This window comes from Somniosus microcephalus, chromosome 13 (genome assembly GCF_052327205.1).
Source record: "Somniosus microcephalus isolate GS21.2 chromosome 13, FLI_Smic_1.0, whole genome shotgun sequence".
NCBI classification, from domain to species: domain Eukaryota; kingdom Metazoa; phylum Chordata; class Chondrichthyes; order Squaliformes; family Somniosidae; genus Somniosus; species Somniosus microcephalus.
In genome coordinates, this window is record NC_140999.1 from 59,465,370 (window position 1) to 59,482,502 (window position 17,133).

General features: G+C 45.1%; 1 protein-coding gene across 2 annotated transcripts in view; it reads right to left on the reverse strand.

The window, feature by feature from the left end:
- Positions 1-4,095: 4,095 nt before the first annotated feature.
- Positions 4,096-17,133, reverse strand: part of LOC147108353 (digestive cysteine proteinase 2-like) — a 50,315-nt gene continuing 37,277 nt past the window's right edge. The window contains exons 7-8 of one of the 2 annotated variants that reach the window (XM_086004946.1): positions 6,766-6,871; positions 4,096-4,510 (exon numbers count right to left, since the gene is read on the reverse strand). In XM_086004946.1, coding sequence (XP_085861072.1) covers positions 4,411-4,510; positions 6,766-6,871 — 206 coding nt within the window. In that variant the 3' untranslated portion in view covers positions 4,096-4,410. The remainder of the gene's footprint in view (positions 4,511-6,765; positions 6,872-17,133) is intronic. The other variant, XM_086004947.1, reaches the window with a different exon arrangement.

A 17,133-nucleotide genomic window follows, 5' to 3' on the forward strand; every position in this document is an offset into this window, starting at 1 on the left:
GGGAGATAGGTCTGTGATAGTAGATTGGCGGTTAGGATCAGATCAGCCATGACCTTATTGAATGGCGGAGCAGGCTCGAGGGGCTGATTGGCCTACTCCTGCTCCTATTTCTTATGTTCTTATGTTCTCATATCCTAGTAGTGTGTCAGATTTTTATTTTTATTTATTTACTGTTTATACACTGTAAAAAGGTAAAACATTCACAGAGGTACGAGAACAGGGGAGAATGGAGGGAGCATTATGTGCGGGTAGAAGAAGAGACACCCGTTTAGATTTATGCTGCTATGTATCAAGTTAAAGTTTCCCTCCCTCCTCTATTTGATAATATTCGTGTGAGATTTTTGTGTATTTTGCTCTTTATTGTTGAAGGATATTAAGTAAGTTGTGATTATTAAAGATAATAAGGTGTTTGAACCAGGTGGTGTAGGATTATTATGTCCCCCTCCACACCTGGAAGAATGTGTTGCAAACTTTTAAACTCAATGTATTGCCATCTATAGATGCTTTGTGTGCACTGTAGGTTTTCTGAAATGGGAAATGCATGTGTCATGGGGTCACATATAGGTAAATACAGGGGATGGTTTGATTGTGGAAGGTCAGAAAATTTTGCTCACCCAGAATTATGATACTTCAAGCAAGTTATAGTATCATCAGGGGGGACTGTAAGATTCGCAAAATAGATATTGTATTAATAAGGGTCGAATGGCAGAAGAGGCCATGATTTTAAAGACTGTTTTAAAAGAAGCCCAGGAAAAAGGGGCATTCAAAATGGCCACCAGACCCCGTGACCAACTTATTGGGACACGTTAAAATGGTTCCTGCAGTCCTCAGACAGCTTTGTGGATTCAACCCACAGTAGGTTCTGGAAGCCGTTTCTGAGAGAAGGAAACCAGACACCTACACATACATAAAGATTGAATGCAGATCCAGTCAGATCGGCCTGTAGATAAAGGCCATCTATATGTTTACCCAGACAAAGGGGAACAGTTCCATATTCATAAAGAACGCATCAAGGACCCGTTAAAGACATCAAGAAGACATTAAAAACAATGAAAGTCATTCCAGACCAGAGATGGCCCGTTACCGGCCATCCAAGAACAGTTTAAAATATAATAACTACCCCGTTGTGCAACCAGCCCGCCAAAATTAAAACAAAAGACTAACCTGATTTGGCGCGAGATAAGGGCTTCTGCTGAGAAGTATAATTGGGAGACACCGGGGGTAGCGAAAAAAGGCTTCATCTTAGATATTGTGAAGAGAGAGGTTCCTTTCTTCATCATCTTCGTGGGATCTTCAGTAATAGCCATTACCTTTGATAGCAGCTGGAGTTCGGAGAAGAAGACGGTTCGAGCCGGCATCCCACCCCGGGGTAAAACATCGGGAGATCATCGACCAACCCCGGGCCGTTGACGAAACGGGAGGTAGTAAAGCTACCAAAGAAACCTATATGAAAGCCGGCTAGGGGCTTCCAACCGTGGTCAAGCAGATGATCTCCGCCGACATCCAGGCCCGTCAGTGTCCAGCCTGTCCGTGACCTTCACCTCGAGAGAGAGAGAGAGAGAGAGAGAGAGAGAGAGAGAGAGAGTGAGGTGTGGCGCAGCCCGCTGTGGCTCCACTGACCATGAGGAAACAGGGTGCCTGAGGGGATCAAAACGCAGACCTGTTTCAAATCTCTATACTTTTTCAACTGGATTGGTGAGCATGTTTCTGGCCCCTCATAATTGGATCTAGATAGGTTTAAGGGGGGTGGTCATTTTGGGTATAATTAACATGAGTTGTTGTCCCTCGATGTTCCGTGTGTTTCCCCATTTTATGATGATTTTTGTAAGGTGTAATATGCCTGTATCCTTTTTAGTTAGTACTGTATTGTTATGATTTGTTTTTCCCTCCCATGTACCCTCTTATTTGCTTGCATTTGATTCATTTTTCCTTATGCAATAAAATATCATTTCGTCTCATTAAACCTGGTCTATAAGAGTATTCTCTACATTGTAGTTCCTGCACCTAAGTCCAGTGTCTAGAATCTAAGGGGTGAGTGGGTCGAACCACTCAAGGTTTTTCTGTGCAAAAGAGAGAGAGGCCTCTGAAAGAGAGTAACCTCTGCGATCTGCAAATCTCTAGAGAGAGAAAACCCCTTACATCTGCCCTTATGACGTGGTAGAACACGCGGCCCCTGCGTGCGGATTTGATTGGGATGGGGTAGAAGGGATCTGCACCATGAAAGTAGTTGCAGGAAAACTTTTCCCCGTACAATCTGCGTACCGAGGGAAAGGTGAGTATTGTGTCACCACCATACACCTGGAATACCAGTATGGTAACAACCTGACTTGTCCCATTGTGGCAGGAACTTTTTGCTTTACCCCAGTCCAACCTGTAATGCTTGGGACGCGGGTTTTATTAAGCATTTATTCGCATAGGCAAGTAGATATCGCTGTCGAAGATGAATTAAAAGAGCAATTACACCAGTATGTCACTCGATTCGGCTATGACATTCCACCTCTACCAGAACAACTGGTCGAGTTAATGCAACGAGTTAGTCAGTCTCAAAAGCAGTTTTATACCCTGACCCAGAAAAACTGGAATCTGCCCAAAGAAATATCCAAGATTGGGGATGATTTGTCTTGGTGGAATATCGGTATGAATATCGAGGTTCACCCCTGGATAAGAATTACCTCCCATGTTTTAGTCATCGTTCAGTTGGTGATTGTGTTATACTTATTGATAATAACTAGTCGAGTCAACAGACGCCGCAAGCAGCAAGCATTGGTTAAGCTGTTACAGAAGACCCGGAAAGAAGAGGACGATGACAACATATAAGTGTCTGCGACCTTAAATTCAGGTCCAGACATTTGAGTGTGGATTATGTTATACTATCCATGGTAACCGTGACTGAATCTAAAAGTGACCAAATATACCGACAAGCTTTGAGGGCAAGAGACTGCTTGGCTAAAACATTTGTAAAATAAATGATGTGTTGGTATTTTTCCTTCAAAAGATAAGATGTTGAAAATTCTGTGAGAACCACGAGTCAACAACCTGCAAACATGAAAACATCGACTCTCTCCAACCCTTGAATGTCTGGCCTTGTTTAACTAAGCATCAAAACAGATAGGAGAGAGAGAGAAAAACAACGTTAATCACACAGTTTGGGACACGAGTGCTGTGGGCGAGTTGCCAAGTTTGTGGGTATAAGGGATATTGTAGTCTGACATTCGTGGCTGCAGTTGTGGGTGACCTGGTCAGTTGCCAGTTAAAGTCATACATCTAGTCATCATTGAATTGACCTCTCACTGGTGTTAGTATGTATGTGGTGTTGCTTATGATCACCTGAGCTTAAAGTAAATGATTTTAGATGCTTGCTTGTAAAAAGAAAATTAATTCAGTGGAAATTGTATTTTTTTTGTATACTTCGTGTGTGCTTACTTGTAATAAGTACATGGATTAGTACAGTTTGTATTTGGTACTTACTTGTAACCTCTTGTTGATTTTTAAGTAAAGAATAGTTTACCCTGAAATCTTTGTCTCAAGTTGTCTGTTCCACGGGTCTGAACTCTATAAACTGTCAGACAATCAGAATGTCTTACAAAGGATTCCACGGGCCTAGTTGAAGAAGAGCTGGAAGATCCCCATCTGCCCTGACCAATAATTCTCCCTCAACCAATGCCACCAAAAAACAACACATTAGTTGGTAGTCCATCTCATTTTCTGACTGCAGGATGTTGCTGGCACAGAATGGCTGCTGTGTTTGCTTACATAACTAACAGGCACTCAGCTTCAAAAGTTATGCATTGTGTGAATTTTTTTGGCAAATGTTCCATGTATAATAAGACACTATATGTTTTCAAATTCAAGGCAATATGATATTCCAAAGTATCTCTAACTGGGCCATCATGTAGTATTTTTTTTAATTAAGTCGAATTTGTAGAATGTCAGACATGCTCAGTGCGACAAATGTCCTTTTAGGCACATGTATCATGTGCCATCTTGACATCCATGATATGGATCCACTTGTCATTTCAGTTAAACTGGACAATTCATGGGGGGAAAGGACAAAATCATTCATTAAGTTCCTTTGGAATAAAGAGACTCTCGAAGTGATTGCTGGCAGCGTTTATTGTATTGCTCGGCACGACTAGTACATGCAGCCCATTGTCTCTACACGAGTTGGATAGCGTAGTTACTCAGAACATTAGTACATTACTGTGACTACATATATCAAATACTCAATGGGATTGGCTTTTATGCTAAACTATAGAAGTATGTAGAAACTGTTATTGTTCCACTGAACACACTTTTTCAATTGCCGCAGACAGTTAAAGCAATGGCGTTGAATGAGTAAACATCTGGAGAAGCAATTCCACCATTCTTTTGGGCGGAGTTCTATGAAGCTTTGGTTGAACACGTGAGCCCTTACACTATTGGATAGACTGCGTAGCTGACAATGCCACAGTTATTCCTCTTGTCCTTAGCCATGTTGATGTAACCTTTGTTACCCCATCGTGTTCCCCAACTGGAAAATAAGGGGAAAAAAATGATGTTAACATCACAGTTCTGTTCAAGTGACAGGCTTTCAGAACTGGGACTTTTACTCTGGAGAAGCATAGATTTTGAGGGGATATGATTGAGATCTTTAAAATAATTGAGGGATTAGATTCTGTCCAAGCACATAGGTTATTTGGGCAAGATAGCCAAGCGGAACTAGACTACATCAGTACGAGTTGTGAAACATAAAGTTAGGTTAGCTGCAAAGAAGTAATTATTTTCTTTATGACCTGTGATATTGTCAGTCTATGTGATGAGTGTGGATTCGCTACAAGCCTTCAAAAGGGAGTTAGCCAGGATCCTGTGAGTGGAAAACATCTCAAGCTACAGAGGTAGGTGGGTTAGTGGGGACTAGTGATCTCAGTCACCGTGGTGTCCTGGTGCTTGCCGGATTGCCTTATGGGGAGAAGAATTTCCCAGAGTTTTTACCTACATCGTCCTAAGATTGCCTCTCACAGGAGATTGTGTGACTGCGGAGGGAGAGTTGATGGTTCATGTAAGTTGCACCATGTCAGGATGCGGCAGGCTTGATGGACCAGATGGTCTTATCTTGTCCTTTTTTGTACGCTTGTATCCTGCCCTCCAATGATATAACATCTTAATGACTTGCTTCCAAATGTTATCAGAGTTCTACAGCTCAAAACAGTGAGTAATTGAAAGAACAGCTTATTTTTCGCTTTAAAAATGATAACGAAAGCTTTGGGCCACTCCCTGTGAAAGTGAAATGAAATGCTGTGACATGCTTTGGTGCTGTGCCAGATCTCTGCCAATAACTTTCTTGTACCCACTGCTGGAAGGTGTATGGGAGTTGGTTAGGCTGACTTATGATGTAGACAGGCTAAATGAGTGGGCAAAACAATGGTAGATGGAGTTCAATGCGGGGGGAGTGTGAGGTCATACACTTTGGACCTGAGAAGGACGGATCAGAATATTTTATTAATGGTGAGAGATCAGGTGCTGTGGAGGAGCAAAGGGATTTTGGCCTCCATGTATTCAAATCAGTAAAAGCTAGTGTACAGGTACAAAAAGTCATCAAAAAGGCTATCTCAAGCGGATTGGAATTTAAAAGTGATGAAGTGATGCTTCAGTTGTACAGAGCCTTGGTCAAACCCCATCTGGAGTTCCATGTTCAGTTTTAGGCACCGAAGCTTGGGAAGGATATATTGGCCTTGGCTGAGGTACAGTGCAGAGTCACCTGAATGATACCAGGGCTTAAAAGGTTAAATTATGAGGACAGGTTGCAAAAACTTGACTTGTATTTCCTTGAGTTTAGAAAGCTGAGGGATTATCCAATCAAGGTATTTAAAATGATTATGTTCTCCCCAACAATAACAACTTGTATTTATAGTGCGCCTTTTACATAGTAAAACGTCCCAAGGCGCTTCACAGGAGTGTTATAAGACCACAAAATGACACCGAGCCACATAAGGAGATATTAGGGCAGGGCTTGGTCAAAGATGTAGGTTTTAAGGAGCGTCTTAAAGGAGGAAAGTGAGGTAGAGAGTTGGAGAGGTTTAGGCAGGGAATTCCAGAGCTTAGGGCCTAGGCAACAGAAGGCACGGCCACCAATGATTGAGTGATTATAACCCTGCCACCACCATATCCAACCCTGATCCAACTGTGCCTTCTGCTGCCTAGGCCCTAAGCTCTGGAATTCCCTGCCTAAACCTCTCCGCCTCGCTACCTCTCTTTCCTCCTTTAAGAGCTTCCTTAAAACCTACCTCTTTGGCCAAGCTTTTGGTCACCTGCCCTAATTTATCCTAATGTGGTTCAGTGTCAAATGTTTTCTCTTAAAATACTCCTGTGCAGCACCTTGGGACCTTGTACTATGTTAAAGGTGCTATATAAATACAAGTTGTTGTTGTTGATAACATCCACCTCACTCAACCTTGACACCACCCACTGATCCCTGATATCATCCATCTCTCCCAACCACTAGACCACTCCATCCAACCCTGATACCATCCACCTCTCCAAACCACTATACCATCCCATCCAACCCTGATACCATCCACCTGACCCAATTATTCCACCACCCCACCCAACCCTGCCATCACCGCTTCACATCCACATAAACATATTTTCCAATGTCTCTGGGTAGTAATCAGCAGTGGGAACTTTGGCAGTTTTTCCCGCCCTACCTTAGGAACAGTGAGACCAAATGCAGTGCTCCTGCCACTGCCCCAGCTGTGATCAGTTGGAGTTATGTTTTTATTCATGTACCTGTTTTTAACAATCCAGTAATTCTTTCTATGTTCAGTTCCATATCCAACTACCAGCATTGCATGACTCAGCCTCTGAGAACTGCATCGTCTCTCATAGTAGACTCCTGTAAAGAGCAGACAATTAGTCCTTAATATGATGTAATTTTAAAAAGTATAATTCCAGAAGTTGTCACCATTATTTCCATCCCACATTTTTCCCTCTTCAATTATTTTCTGGTCTACATTTCCCATTGACAGAATTTACTTCCTGTTGTCACATTTGTCAACATTTTCAATTATAAATCCCAATCTCCAGATTTTTAATAGAAAATGTCCATATAAACTTGTCATGCTGCAATTATACCCTCCAACCAGTGGTGGTGCTGCAGCGCCTCAGATTTATATCTTCCAGCCCCTCAGCCCATACAGCAGCGAAACTCCTGCGCTCCAACCAACTCTAATTCCAAAATTGCTACAAAATTTGTTAACTAACTACAAATAATAACAAAATCAAAGTATTGTACAAAATTAAGGAGAGAATGTACAATTTTAAGTCCACTTCAACTGAAGACTACACTTGGACTCGATTTACCATGTGCATCGACTGGTTTGTTATTAAAAGCCATGTGTAGAGCGCACTCTGCCTCTTTTCATAATTTTTGGCCGTGCTTTTGTATCAATATTTACCACTGCAAATTGCTATCTCAACATTTCCTATTAAGTTTTGCTATGTCAACTGTCACACTGTAGTTGCAGGCTCTGGCCACTAGGCGGTTCTGTGGAGAAACTTTCTGAATCACCCTTCTTAACTCCATTGCACCTTATATTCATCAACTGAACATGGGCAACACCAGGGGCAAGTTACTAGAAATGTTAAAAATCTTGCACATGATTTTACAGGAAGTGTATATCATTTGGCAAAAAGCAAGCATTTTTCCTTTTTTGTTACAATTATTTTTGGATTCTTTCTTGTTAGTCACCAGGTTAGTATCAGTTTCTGCAAGCTACATTACACTCTTTGATGCAAAAGGATCACTCAGTGCATTGTTCAATAAAACAAATTGGGAATTAGAGAGTGACAAAGAAATATGGCAAAAGATTGACACTTTTCTGCTTAGATGTCGTGCTATTGTTACACCCCTATTGAAAAAAGGGGCGAGGGATAAACCCGTAATTACAGGCCAATCAGTCGAACGTCAGTAGTGGGGAAGCTTTTAGAGTCATTGGCCTGTAATTTCCAATGCCTACGGGTATGTACGAGCTGTGTACACACCCGTAGGGGCCTCGCAAGTGCTGGTTTCAGGCATGCAAAGCTTATGCGCTGAAAACCAACACTTCCGATCTGTCAAGAATGCTCTTGACAGATCACACGCCTGCCCTGGAGAAGGGCCTCTGCGGGTGGAGAGTTCCGCTTTCTGCAGAACCTCCGCCCGCTGAAATCCCTTAAAAATCTTACACCTGGTAAAAGCGTTTAAGAGTTTAAAAAAGTAAAAAATTAAAAAAATTTCACTCATTTATAATTTAAAAGTATTTTTAAAAAAGGTAAGTTTATTTTTAGCCCCGTAAAAAACTTTAATTACTTTTTTCAAATAATTAAAGTTTGTTTAAAATATTTAATTTAATGTAATTTTAACTAATTTTAAAAACGTGATTTAAAAAAAAAAAATATGTATTTAATGTTGTAGTGTCTTTTTTCAATGATCCCCATTCATACTTTTGACAGGTCCGCCTGTCAAAAGTATGAATGGGGATTCCCTTCTCCCATTGGCTCGCCTGGACCACGTGATCCCTGGGATGCTTGCGAACCGCCTGCCCCTGGGATACCTGGGCCTCTGCGCATGTGCGCCAGGAGAGGCCCAGGAGCGGAAGAGTCCAGACCTCGGGAGGCCTCAGGTAAGGGCGTAGATTTTTTCCAGATAGGAGGCATCCGCACACAGAATGCCTCCTATCGGAAATTACGGGCCAATAATCTGGAACAAAATTGATTGGCACATGGAAAATATGGGTTAATAAATGAAAGCCAGCATGGATTTGTTAAAGGCAAATCGTGTTTGACTAACTTGATTGAATTCTTTGATGAAGTAACGGATCAAGGCAATGTGGTTGATGTTCTGCATATGGACTTTCAAAAGACAGATTCAATAATAACTTTCACAAGGTAATTGGATAAATACTTGAAAAATTTGCAGGTTTATGGGGAAAGAGTGGAGTGGGATAAATTGGATAGCTCTTTCAGAGAGCCAACACAGTCACGATAGGCTGAATGGTCTCCTTCTGTGCTGTCTCATTCTATGACTCTATATCGCCCATTTTGGGGTGCTAATATCGACCGGGTGCAAAGTTTAGCGCCCGGTGCTGATTATCGCCTCCAACTGCAAAATTCGCCTCTATCGCCCCTGGAGGTGATTTGAGCGCTAAATCAGGCACTACACACCTCTCAAGGCGCAAACGTCAGGGAGCAAGGCGTTACCTCAGAAGGCTACTGAAGCTCAGGCGATGCCAATTACCATGGAAGCCAGACACACTGGCGTCGTTTGGTTCTTAAAGGGGAGGGGCCATCTTGCTGGCCAGCCACAGCCTGCTCATTGCAGCCTTGAATCTCGGCCTGGAGAGACCTCAGAAGCAATTGCATTGGAAGCACTAATGGATAGGCCCAGGGAAAGAGCTCGGCGCTTAGGAACCTCAAAAGTGGTGCTGAGGACCAAAACTCCTTAGGACAGCGTTAAAACCAAAAATTTTGCCAACAAGAAAAGGCAGGAATTGCCCTCCTTTAAATAGCACTCCCCCAGCCCCTTCCCGACTTGGAAACATAGAACATAGGAGCAGGAGTAGGCCATTCGGCCCCTCGAGCCTGCTCCGCCATTCAATGCGATCATGGCTGATCATCCAAATTCAGGTCCCTGCTTTCTCCCCATATCCCTTGATCCCTTTAGCCTTAAGAAATATATCCAACTCCTTCTTGAATATATTTAATGTATTGGCCTCTACTGCCTTCTGTGGTAGAGAATTCCACAGGTTCACCACTCTCTGGGTGAAGAAATTCCTCCTCATTTCTGTCCTAAATGGCTTACCCCTTATCCTTAGACTGTGACCCCTGGTTCTGGACTCCCCAACCATCGGGAACATCCTTCCTGCATCTAGTCTGTACAGTCCTGTCAGAATTTTATAAGTTTCAATGAGATCCCCTCTCATTCTTCTAAACTCCAGCGAGTATAAGCCCAATCAACCCAATCTCTCCTCATACGTCATTCCTGCCATCCCAGGTATCAGCCTGGTGAATCTTTGCTGAACTCCTTCCATGGCAAGAACATCCTTCCTCAGATAAGGCGACCAAAACTGCACACAATACTCAAGATGTGGTCTGACCAAGGCCCTGTACAACTGCAGCAAGACATCCTTGTTCCTGTACTCAAACCCTCTCGCTACGAAGGCCAACATACCATTTGCCTTCTTAACCGCCTGCTGCATATGCATGCTTACCTTCAGCGACTGGTGCACAAGGACACCCAGGTCTCGTTGCACTTCCCCTTCTCCCAATCTATTGCCATTCAGATAATAATCTGCCTTCCTGTTTTTGCCACCAAAGTGGATAACCTCACATTTATCCACGTTATATTGCATCTGCCATGCTACTGCCCAATTACCCAACCTGTCCAAATCATCCTGTAGTTTCTCAGCATCCTCCTCACAGCACACACGCCCACCCAGCTTTGTGTCGTCTGCAAATTTGGAAATATTACATCTAGTTCCCTTGTCTAGATCATTAATATATATTGTGAATAACTGGGGTCCAAGGATCAATCCCTGCGGTACCCCACTAGTCACTGCCTGCCACTCGGAAAAAGACCCGTTTATTCCAACTCTTTGCTTTCTGTCTGCCAACCAGTTCTCTATCCAAGTCAATACCTTGCCCCCAATCCCATGTGCCTTAACTTTACACGCTAATCTCTTATGCGGGACCTTATCGAAAGCCTTCTGAAAGTCCAAATACACCATATCCACTGGTTCTCCCTTATCTATTCTACCAGTTACATCCTCAAAAAATTCCAGTAGATTAGTCAAGCACGATTTACCTTTTGTAAATCCATGTTGGCTTTGTCCGATCCTGTCACTGTTTTCCAAGTGCTCTGCTATTACATCTTTTATAATGGACTCTAGCATTTTCCCCACTACCGATGTCAGGCTTACCGGTCTGTAATTCCCCGTTTTCTCTCTACCACCTTTTTTGAATAGTGGGGTAACATTAGCTACCCTCCAAACGTTCCCCTCGACCTGTCGTTCCTAGTGACAGGCGCTAAGGCAGGGGGCATGACTCAATATCTGGTCCGGGGTGCTACCGGGGTGTTGCACGCTTGACTAACATCATGATCTGCGGGCGCAGGGGATCGTGGTGGTAATGTTTAGCGCCACCGCAAAATGACTGTTCAATTTCGCGAGCAGAGCTAAAATCGCCGCGTTCGGACACTAAGGGCTAGATTTTCGGGGAGCCGTCAGGTGGGGTTTCAGGCGTGTGGGGGGGGGGGGGGAAATCCTGAATTTGGGGGTCCCGACACCATCCCGCCCCACGTAAGTTTCAGGGGCGGCGGGTACCCGCCCCGCACTGGGACCCGCCGAAACCAGGCGGGACGGGATTAGTGCCAATTAACAGGTAGTTAACAGGCAGTTTTTAGCCTAATCCCCATTTTGAGGGGTTTCGTGTGGGTTTCCCGACGGCTCCAAACCACGCCAGGTAGAGCAGGTGGGCCGTCGGGTTGAAGGAGTTGGAGGGGTCGCGATGTCGGCGCTCAGGTGAGTGATGGGTGCATGAGTGCAAAGGTAAGTGTGTTTGGTGTGTCTAAAGAACTTTTACTTACCTGTACTTACCTTAACAGCCTTTCTTCCTGTAGCCGTCGGGAGCGTATCACTCAGCCGGAACTTAAAGCTGAACGGCTGCGATCTGTCAAAAGTGACAGCCTTCAGCTTTGAGTGCCGGTGTGAGTTCTAACTGAGTCTGTGCAGAATGACTCATGTCAGAACTCAGACTGTCAGTGTTTCACAGCTTCAAACAGCTGTCAAACGCTGATATTTCATCTGTCAAGGACTCTTGACAGATGAAATTTCAGTCTGTGACGTCACCTGTTGCCGGGTGGCCCTTAATTGGCCTGCTGAGCCCGCTGGGCGGGCTCAAAAAGGTCAATCAAGGGAAAATCGTGTGGATTGGCCGGACGTCGAAGTAGGCGGGTCAAAAACCCGAAAGGGGCAGTCCTGCCTTCTTCCCGACAGGTTCAGCAAAATCTACCCCTAAGTTCCTAACGCCCCGTTAGCGCCCCCCGGCGTTGCTAACGGGAGGCGCTAACCAACTTTATTTTTCCCCCTATGATTCTATTCACTTTGGCCAGCCTGACATGTTGGGCGAGTACAGACAGACAGGCTGAAAGAAGCCTTTGAACCTTCCTGTAATGGCAGATGTATTTTTGTAAACAAACATTCTGTGTAATTGGTAATCTGTGAATAGTTGTTTATCTACTCTAGTTATGAGAGATACCGTTTCCTAATGCCCTTTGTTCAGTACATTATCCAAAGGATGTCGAACGGTACATGTGAGACTGACATTACATTAAAAGTCAGTTAAGGAGTTAGAAGGCACCAGAGAGACTGAGCTTGAAGTGTCAGGTTTCACCACTTAAGAAATGAGCTGTTTCATTGATCACAGGGACACAGGTTGGAACCACGAGATATAGATTGTTTGTACTGAATCCCGTTCATTCACCGGTTTAATGATCAATAAATTTGTTGGTGATTTATGTTCTGAGCCTTGGTTTGTTAAAATATACAGTCATCTACTCACTGAAGATTTTAATCATATGTTAATTGAAGTATATGGTTGATTTTTGTCTCTTAACTTCTTTAAAACCTGGAATACAGAAGATGGTAGGAACATTTTCCAGGGTGCAGGTAGATTACAGTCCTGGGCATAGTACCTCTGGCGTGGATCGAGGGGTGGGAGGAATGGGAGAAGGGCAAACTAATGCAATGGTGACAGGAGGGTCTTGAACTATGGTAGAAAAGTGGGATAGCAGTGAAAAGAAAGAAAAGACTTGCATTTATATAACGCCTTTCATGACCACCGGACATCCCAAATGTGCATATGTAAGATTTTTTTGATGTATAGTCACTGCTGTAATGTAGGAAACGTGGCAGCCAATTTGAGCAGCAAGCTCCCACAAATAACAATGTTGTAGTGTATGTACCTTTAAGAGGAGAACTACTTTTTACAGCTCCTGTATACTGTAGTACCGGCAGTGACCACACCTGTATATAAACCCTGAGTAGGGATCTGTACTGTTAGTTTTTGGAATACCCTCATCCAGTAAACACCTGTTGATTGTTCATCTGCAGTCTCCGTCTATTTATTGAAGAACACCATACCTTAAGATTCACGGATTTAACAGTGGCGATGAGGCAGATTCGAACCTACCTGCAACTCTGCATTTCCTCCCAGGGATTCGCTCCTGGAGGACAGTGGAAGAAAGTCGAGGCCAGAAGCATGGGCGTCGACCACGAGCAACCGCCCAGTCATCCAGCAGAGAGTGAGCATCGCAGGGGAGGCTGTTGAGAGCTGGGCTTGGTTCTCCAGTCACGACGATCCAGCGCAACAGGCTGGCAACAGGTATGGCGCAGACCCTTCCCGGACAGCGACGGCTGGAGCCGACCGACGGCACAGAAAAAGCCGAGCAGCGTCGACGGGGTAAGAGAGAGGGTAAAGTGCACAGGGCGCAGCCGGGGGTTGAAGACCGAGCGGCGTCGACGGAAAACAAAAAGGAGAGGGTAAAGCACAGCCGGGGTTCAGGACTGAGCGGCGTCAACGAGAGAGGCACGCAAGAAAACGCACAGAGCGCAGCCAGTGCTCAAGGGCTGAGCAGTGTCCGCGGGGGAAGAAAGGAAGCGCGGGAGACGCCATTTCAGCCACAGTGGAGAAGAAGGGAGAGCGCGGGAGACGCCATTTTTGAAGCAGCAGCGGAGAAGGGCGAGCGCGGGAAGAAAGGGAAGCGCGGGAGACGCCAATTTGAGCCAGCGGAAAAGAAGGGAGAGCGCGGGAGACGCCATTTTAGCCAGTCTAACCACACCCAGGGATGCCGAAGAGTGGCAGTGTCACAGCATTCGACAATGAAGTCGAAGATTGGGCGACATATGTAGAACGCATTGAAGTGTACTGCAAGGCGAATGAAGTGCCAGATGCCAGGAAAGCACTAGTATTGTTGAATTCCATGGGTGCAAAAACGTATGGCTTACTGCGAAACCTAGTAACCCCAGAGAAGCCAGTGGATAAGGATTTTGAAAGCATAGTGGCAATCCTACAGGACCACTTAAACCCCACACCGCTGCTGATAGCAGAAAGATTTAAGTTCCATAAAAGGAACCAGCATAAAGACAAAAGTAATGCTGAGTATTTAACGGAACTGCGCAAGCTATCGAAACACTGCCAGTTTGGAATGGGACTAGCAGATACGTTAAGGGACAAGTTTGTGTGTGGGCTTCAAAGTGAAGGAACCCAGAAACGGCTTCTATCAGAAAAGGATCTTACGCTGGACAAGGCTTTCAGCATGGCAGTATCACACGAAGCAGCCGCACGGGGCGCTGCAGAGATACAACGGAGACCGCAAGAATATGGCACCAATGAAATGTCATATGGAGCAGGGAAGTGTTATCGCTGCGGCAGAACAACACACGACCAGAAGGATTGTTGGTTCAAAGACCAAGTGTGCAGACAGTGTGGAAAAGCAGGACACATAGCAAGAGTCTGCAGGTCGGGGAAGAAAACCAGCAGCAAGAAATCTCCACAGGAGAAGTACAAAAAGGTACATAAGGTGACGGAGAGTGGTTCAGACTAACAGAAAAGTGATACAGACTCCGGAAGCAAGCAGCTGGGTTGTCTGAAACTACATAATGTAATCAAAATGGAGAATCACCAAACTATCTGGGTCGCGCTCAAGATAGACGGAGTCCAAGTGAAAATGGAATTGGACACAGGATCAGGGACTACAAGCGGCTATTCTCACATATACCCTTGAGAGATACAGAGATTGTCTTGAAGACGTACACGGGGCAAAAAGTCTACCCCAAAGGAAAAATAAGGGTGAACGTGATACACAACGGCAAGGAAACACCAAAAATGGACCTATATGTATTGCCAGATGAAGGACCACCACCACTAGGGCGTGAATGGATCCGGAAGATACAGTTAGATTGGCATTCCATATAGGCACTGACGGTAGAGGCCAAAAAGGATGACGACGTCACATCTGGACGACTGTCAAAAATGCTAATTGATGCACAAGAAGTGTTCCAGGAGGGACTCGGAACACTAAAAGGCATAACAGCGTCGATCAAAATAGAGGAAAATGCAAGCCCAAAGTTTTTTTTAAGGCCAGACCGGTGCCTTATGCGATCCGCCCAGCTGTTGAAGCAGAGCTGGAAGGTTTGGAACGTTCAGGAGTACTGTCCAAAGTGGACTGGAGCGAGTGGGCTACACCCATCGTTCCTGTAATGAAGAGGTCGTTGAGTAATACGCCTGGGGAACCAAAGAAGGTTCGCATCTGTGGGGACTTTAAGGTGACAGTGAACCCAGTCCTTCACACGGTACAATATCCGCTTCCGCGGATTGAAGAAATTTTCACCTCGCTATCTGGAGGAAAACGCTTCACTAAGATTGATCTGGCCCAGGCGTACCTGCAAATGGAGGTAGAAGAAGCCTCGAAACAATACCTCACGATCAACACTCACAAGGTCTCTACCAATACAACCAGCTGGTGTTCGGGGTAGCATCAGCTCCGGCTATTTGGCAAAGGGCAATGGATCAAGTCCTGCAAGGGATTCCAGGGACCCAGTGTTATTTGGATGACATCCTGGTCACGGGCGAAAATGACACTGATCACCTCGCCAACCTGGAGCAGGTGCTCACTAGATTGAAGGAATATGGGCTACGAGCTAATCGCCACAAATGCGAGTTTTTCCAGAAGCAGATCTCGTATTGTGGCCACGTTATTGATGAAGAGGGGTTACATAAGTCCCCTGAAAAGATTGAGGCAGTGGTCAAGGCTCCAGCACCGGAAAATGTGTCACAACTGAGGTCGTTCCTCGGGCTGGTGAACTACTACCAAAAGTTCTTACCAAATTTGTCTACAGTATTACACCCACTGAACACCCTACTGCAAACGGGGGTACCATGGAAGTGGAATGACGAATGTAAACGAGCTTTCCAGAAGTGCAAAGAATTGATCACATCAAAAGAGGTGTTGGCTCATTTCAACCCAGCACTACCAATTCGGTTGGCGTGTGATGCATCACCCTATGTTATTGGAGCGGTGCTGTTGCACAAATTCCCAGACGGGTTGGAGAGGCCAGTAGCATTTGCGTCTTGGTCACTAACCTCAGCCGAGCGCAACTATGCCCAGATTGACAGGGAGGCCCTCAGCCTAGTGTGGGGAGTGAAAAAGTTCAACCACTATCTGCACGGGCAGAAGTTCACCTTGCTGACTGACCACCAACAACTTGTCTCCATCTTTAATCCAAAGAAGGGCGTTCCGGTGATGACTGCGCAACGGCTACAAAGATGGTCCCTTTTTCTAGGGGTGAACCAATATGAAATAGAGTATAAGGGCACGAAACAGCATGGAAACGCTGATGGGCTATCACGCCTGCCACTGCCTACTGCGGAGGAAGTACCAGCAATGGACCCTGTCGAAATATTTTATTCAACTATAATTGAACGCTTGCCAGTAACTAACGCGGATATAGAGAAGGAGCCCCGAAATGATCCGACACGGTCTCGGGTATATGATTTGACGGTGAAGGGATGACCAACACATGGCGACTCACTGTTGCCAGCATTCTCATCCAGAAGAGAACAGCTGTCAGTATGCCAGGGGACATTGATGTGTGGATCCCGAGTGGTAATTCCACCCAAGTTAAGGGAGAGAGTGCTCAATGAGCTTCACGAAGGTCATCTGGGAGGGGCGAAAATGAAAAGCCTTGCTAGGGCTTATGTGTGGTGGCCAGGGATCGATCAACAAATCGAGGACCTAACAAAGAGCTGCTCAGGATGCCAGAAGTTCCAAAATGCACCACCACATGCCCCTCTACACCCATGGGAGTGGCCCTCCTCTCCATGGCAACGGGTACATATTGATTTTGCTGGTCCATTCATGGACTCAATGTTCTTAATAGCAGTGGATGCACAATCGAAATGGCCTGAGGTGATCAAAATGTCCTCCACCACTACGGAGAAAACGATTGCAGTCCTACGGACCATATTTGCCAGGAACGGCTTGCCAGAGCAGATTTGGTCTGATAACGGACCACAGTTTGTGTCCGAAGAGTTTTGGAAATTTATGAGAAGGAATGGGGT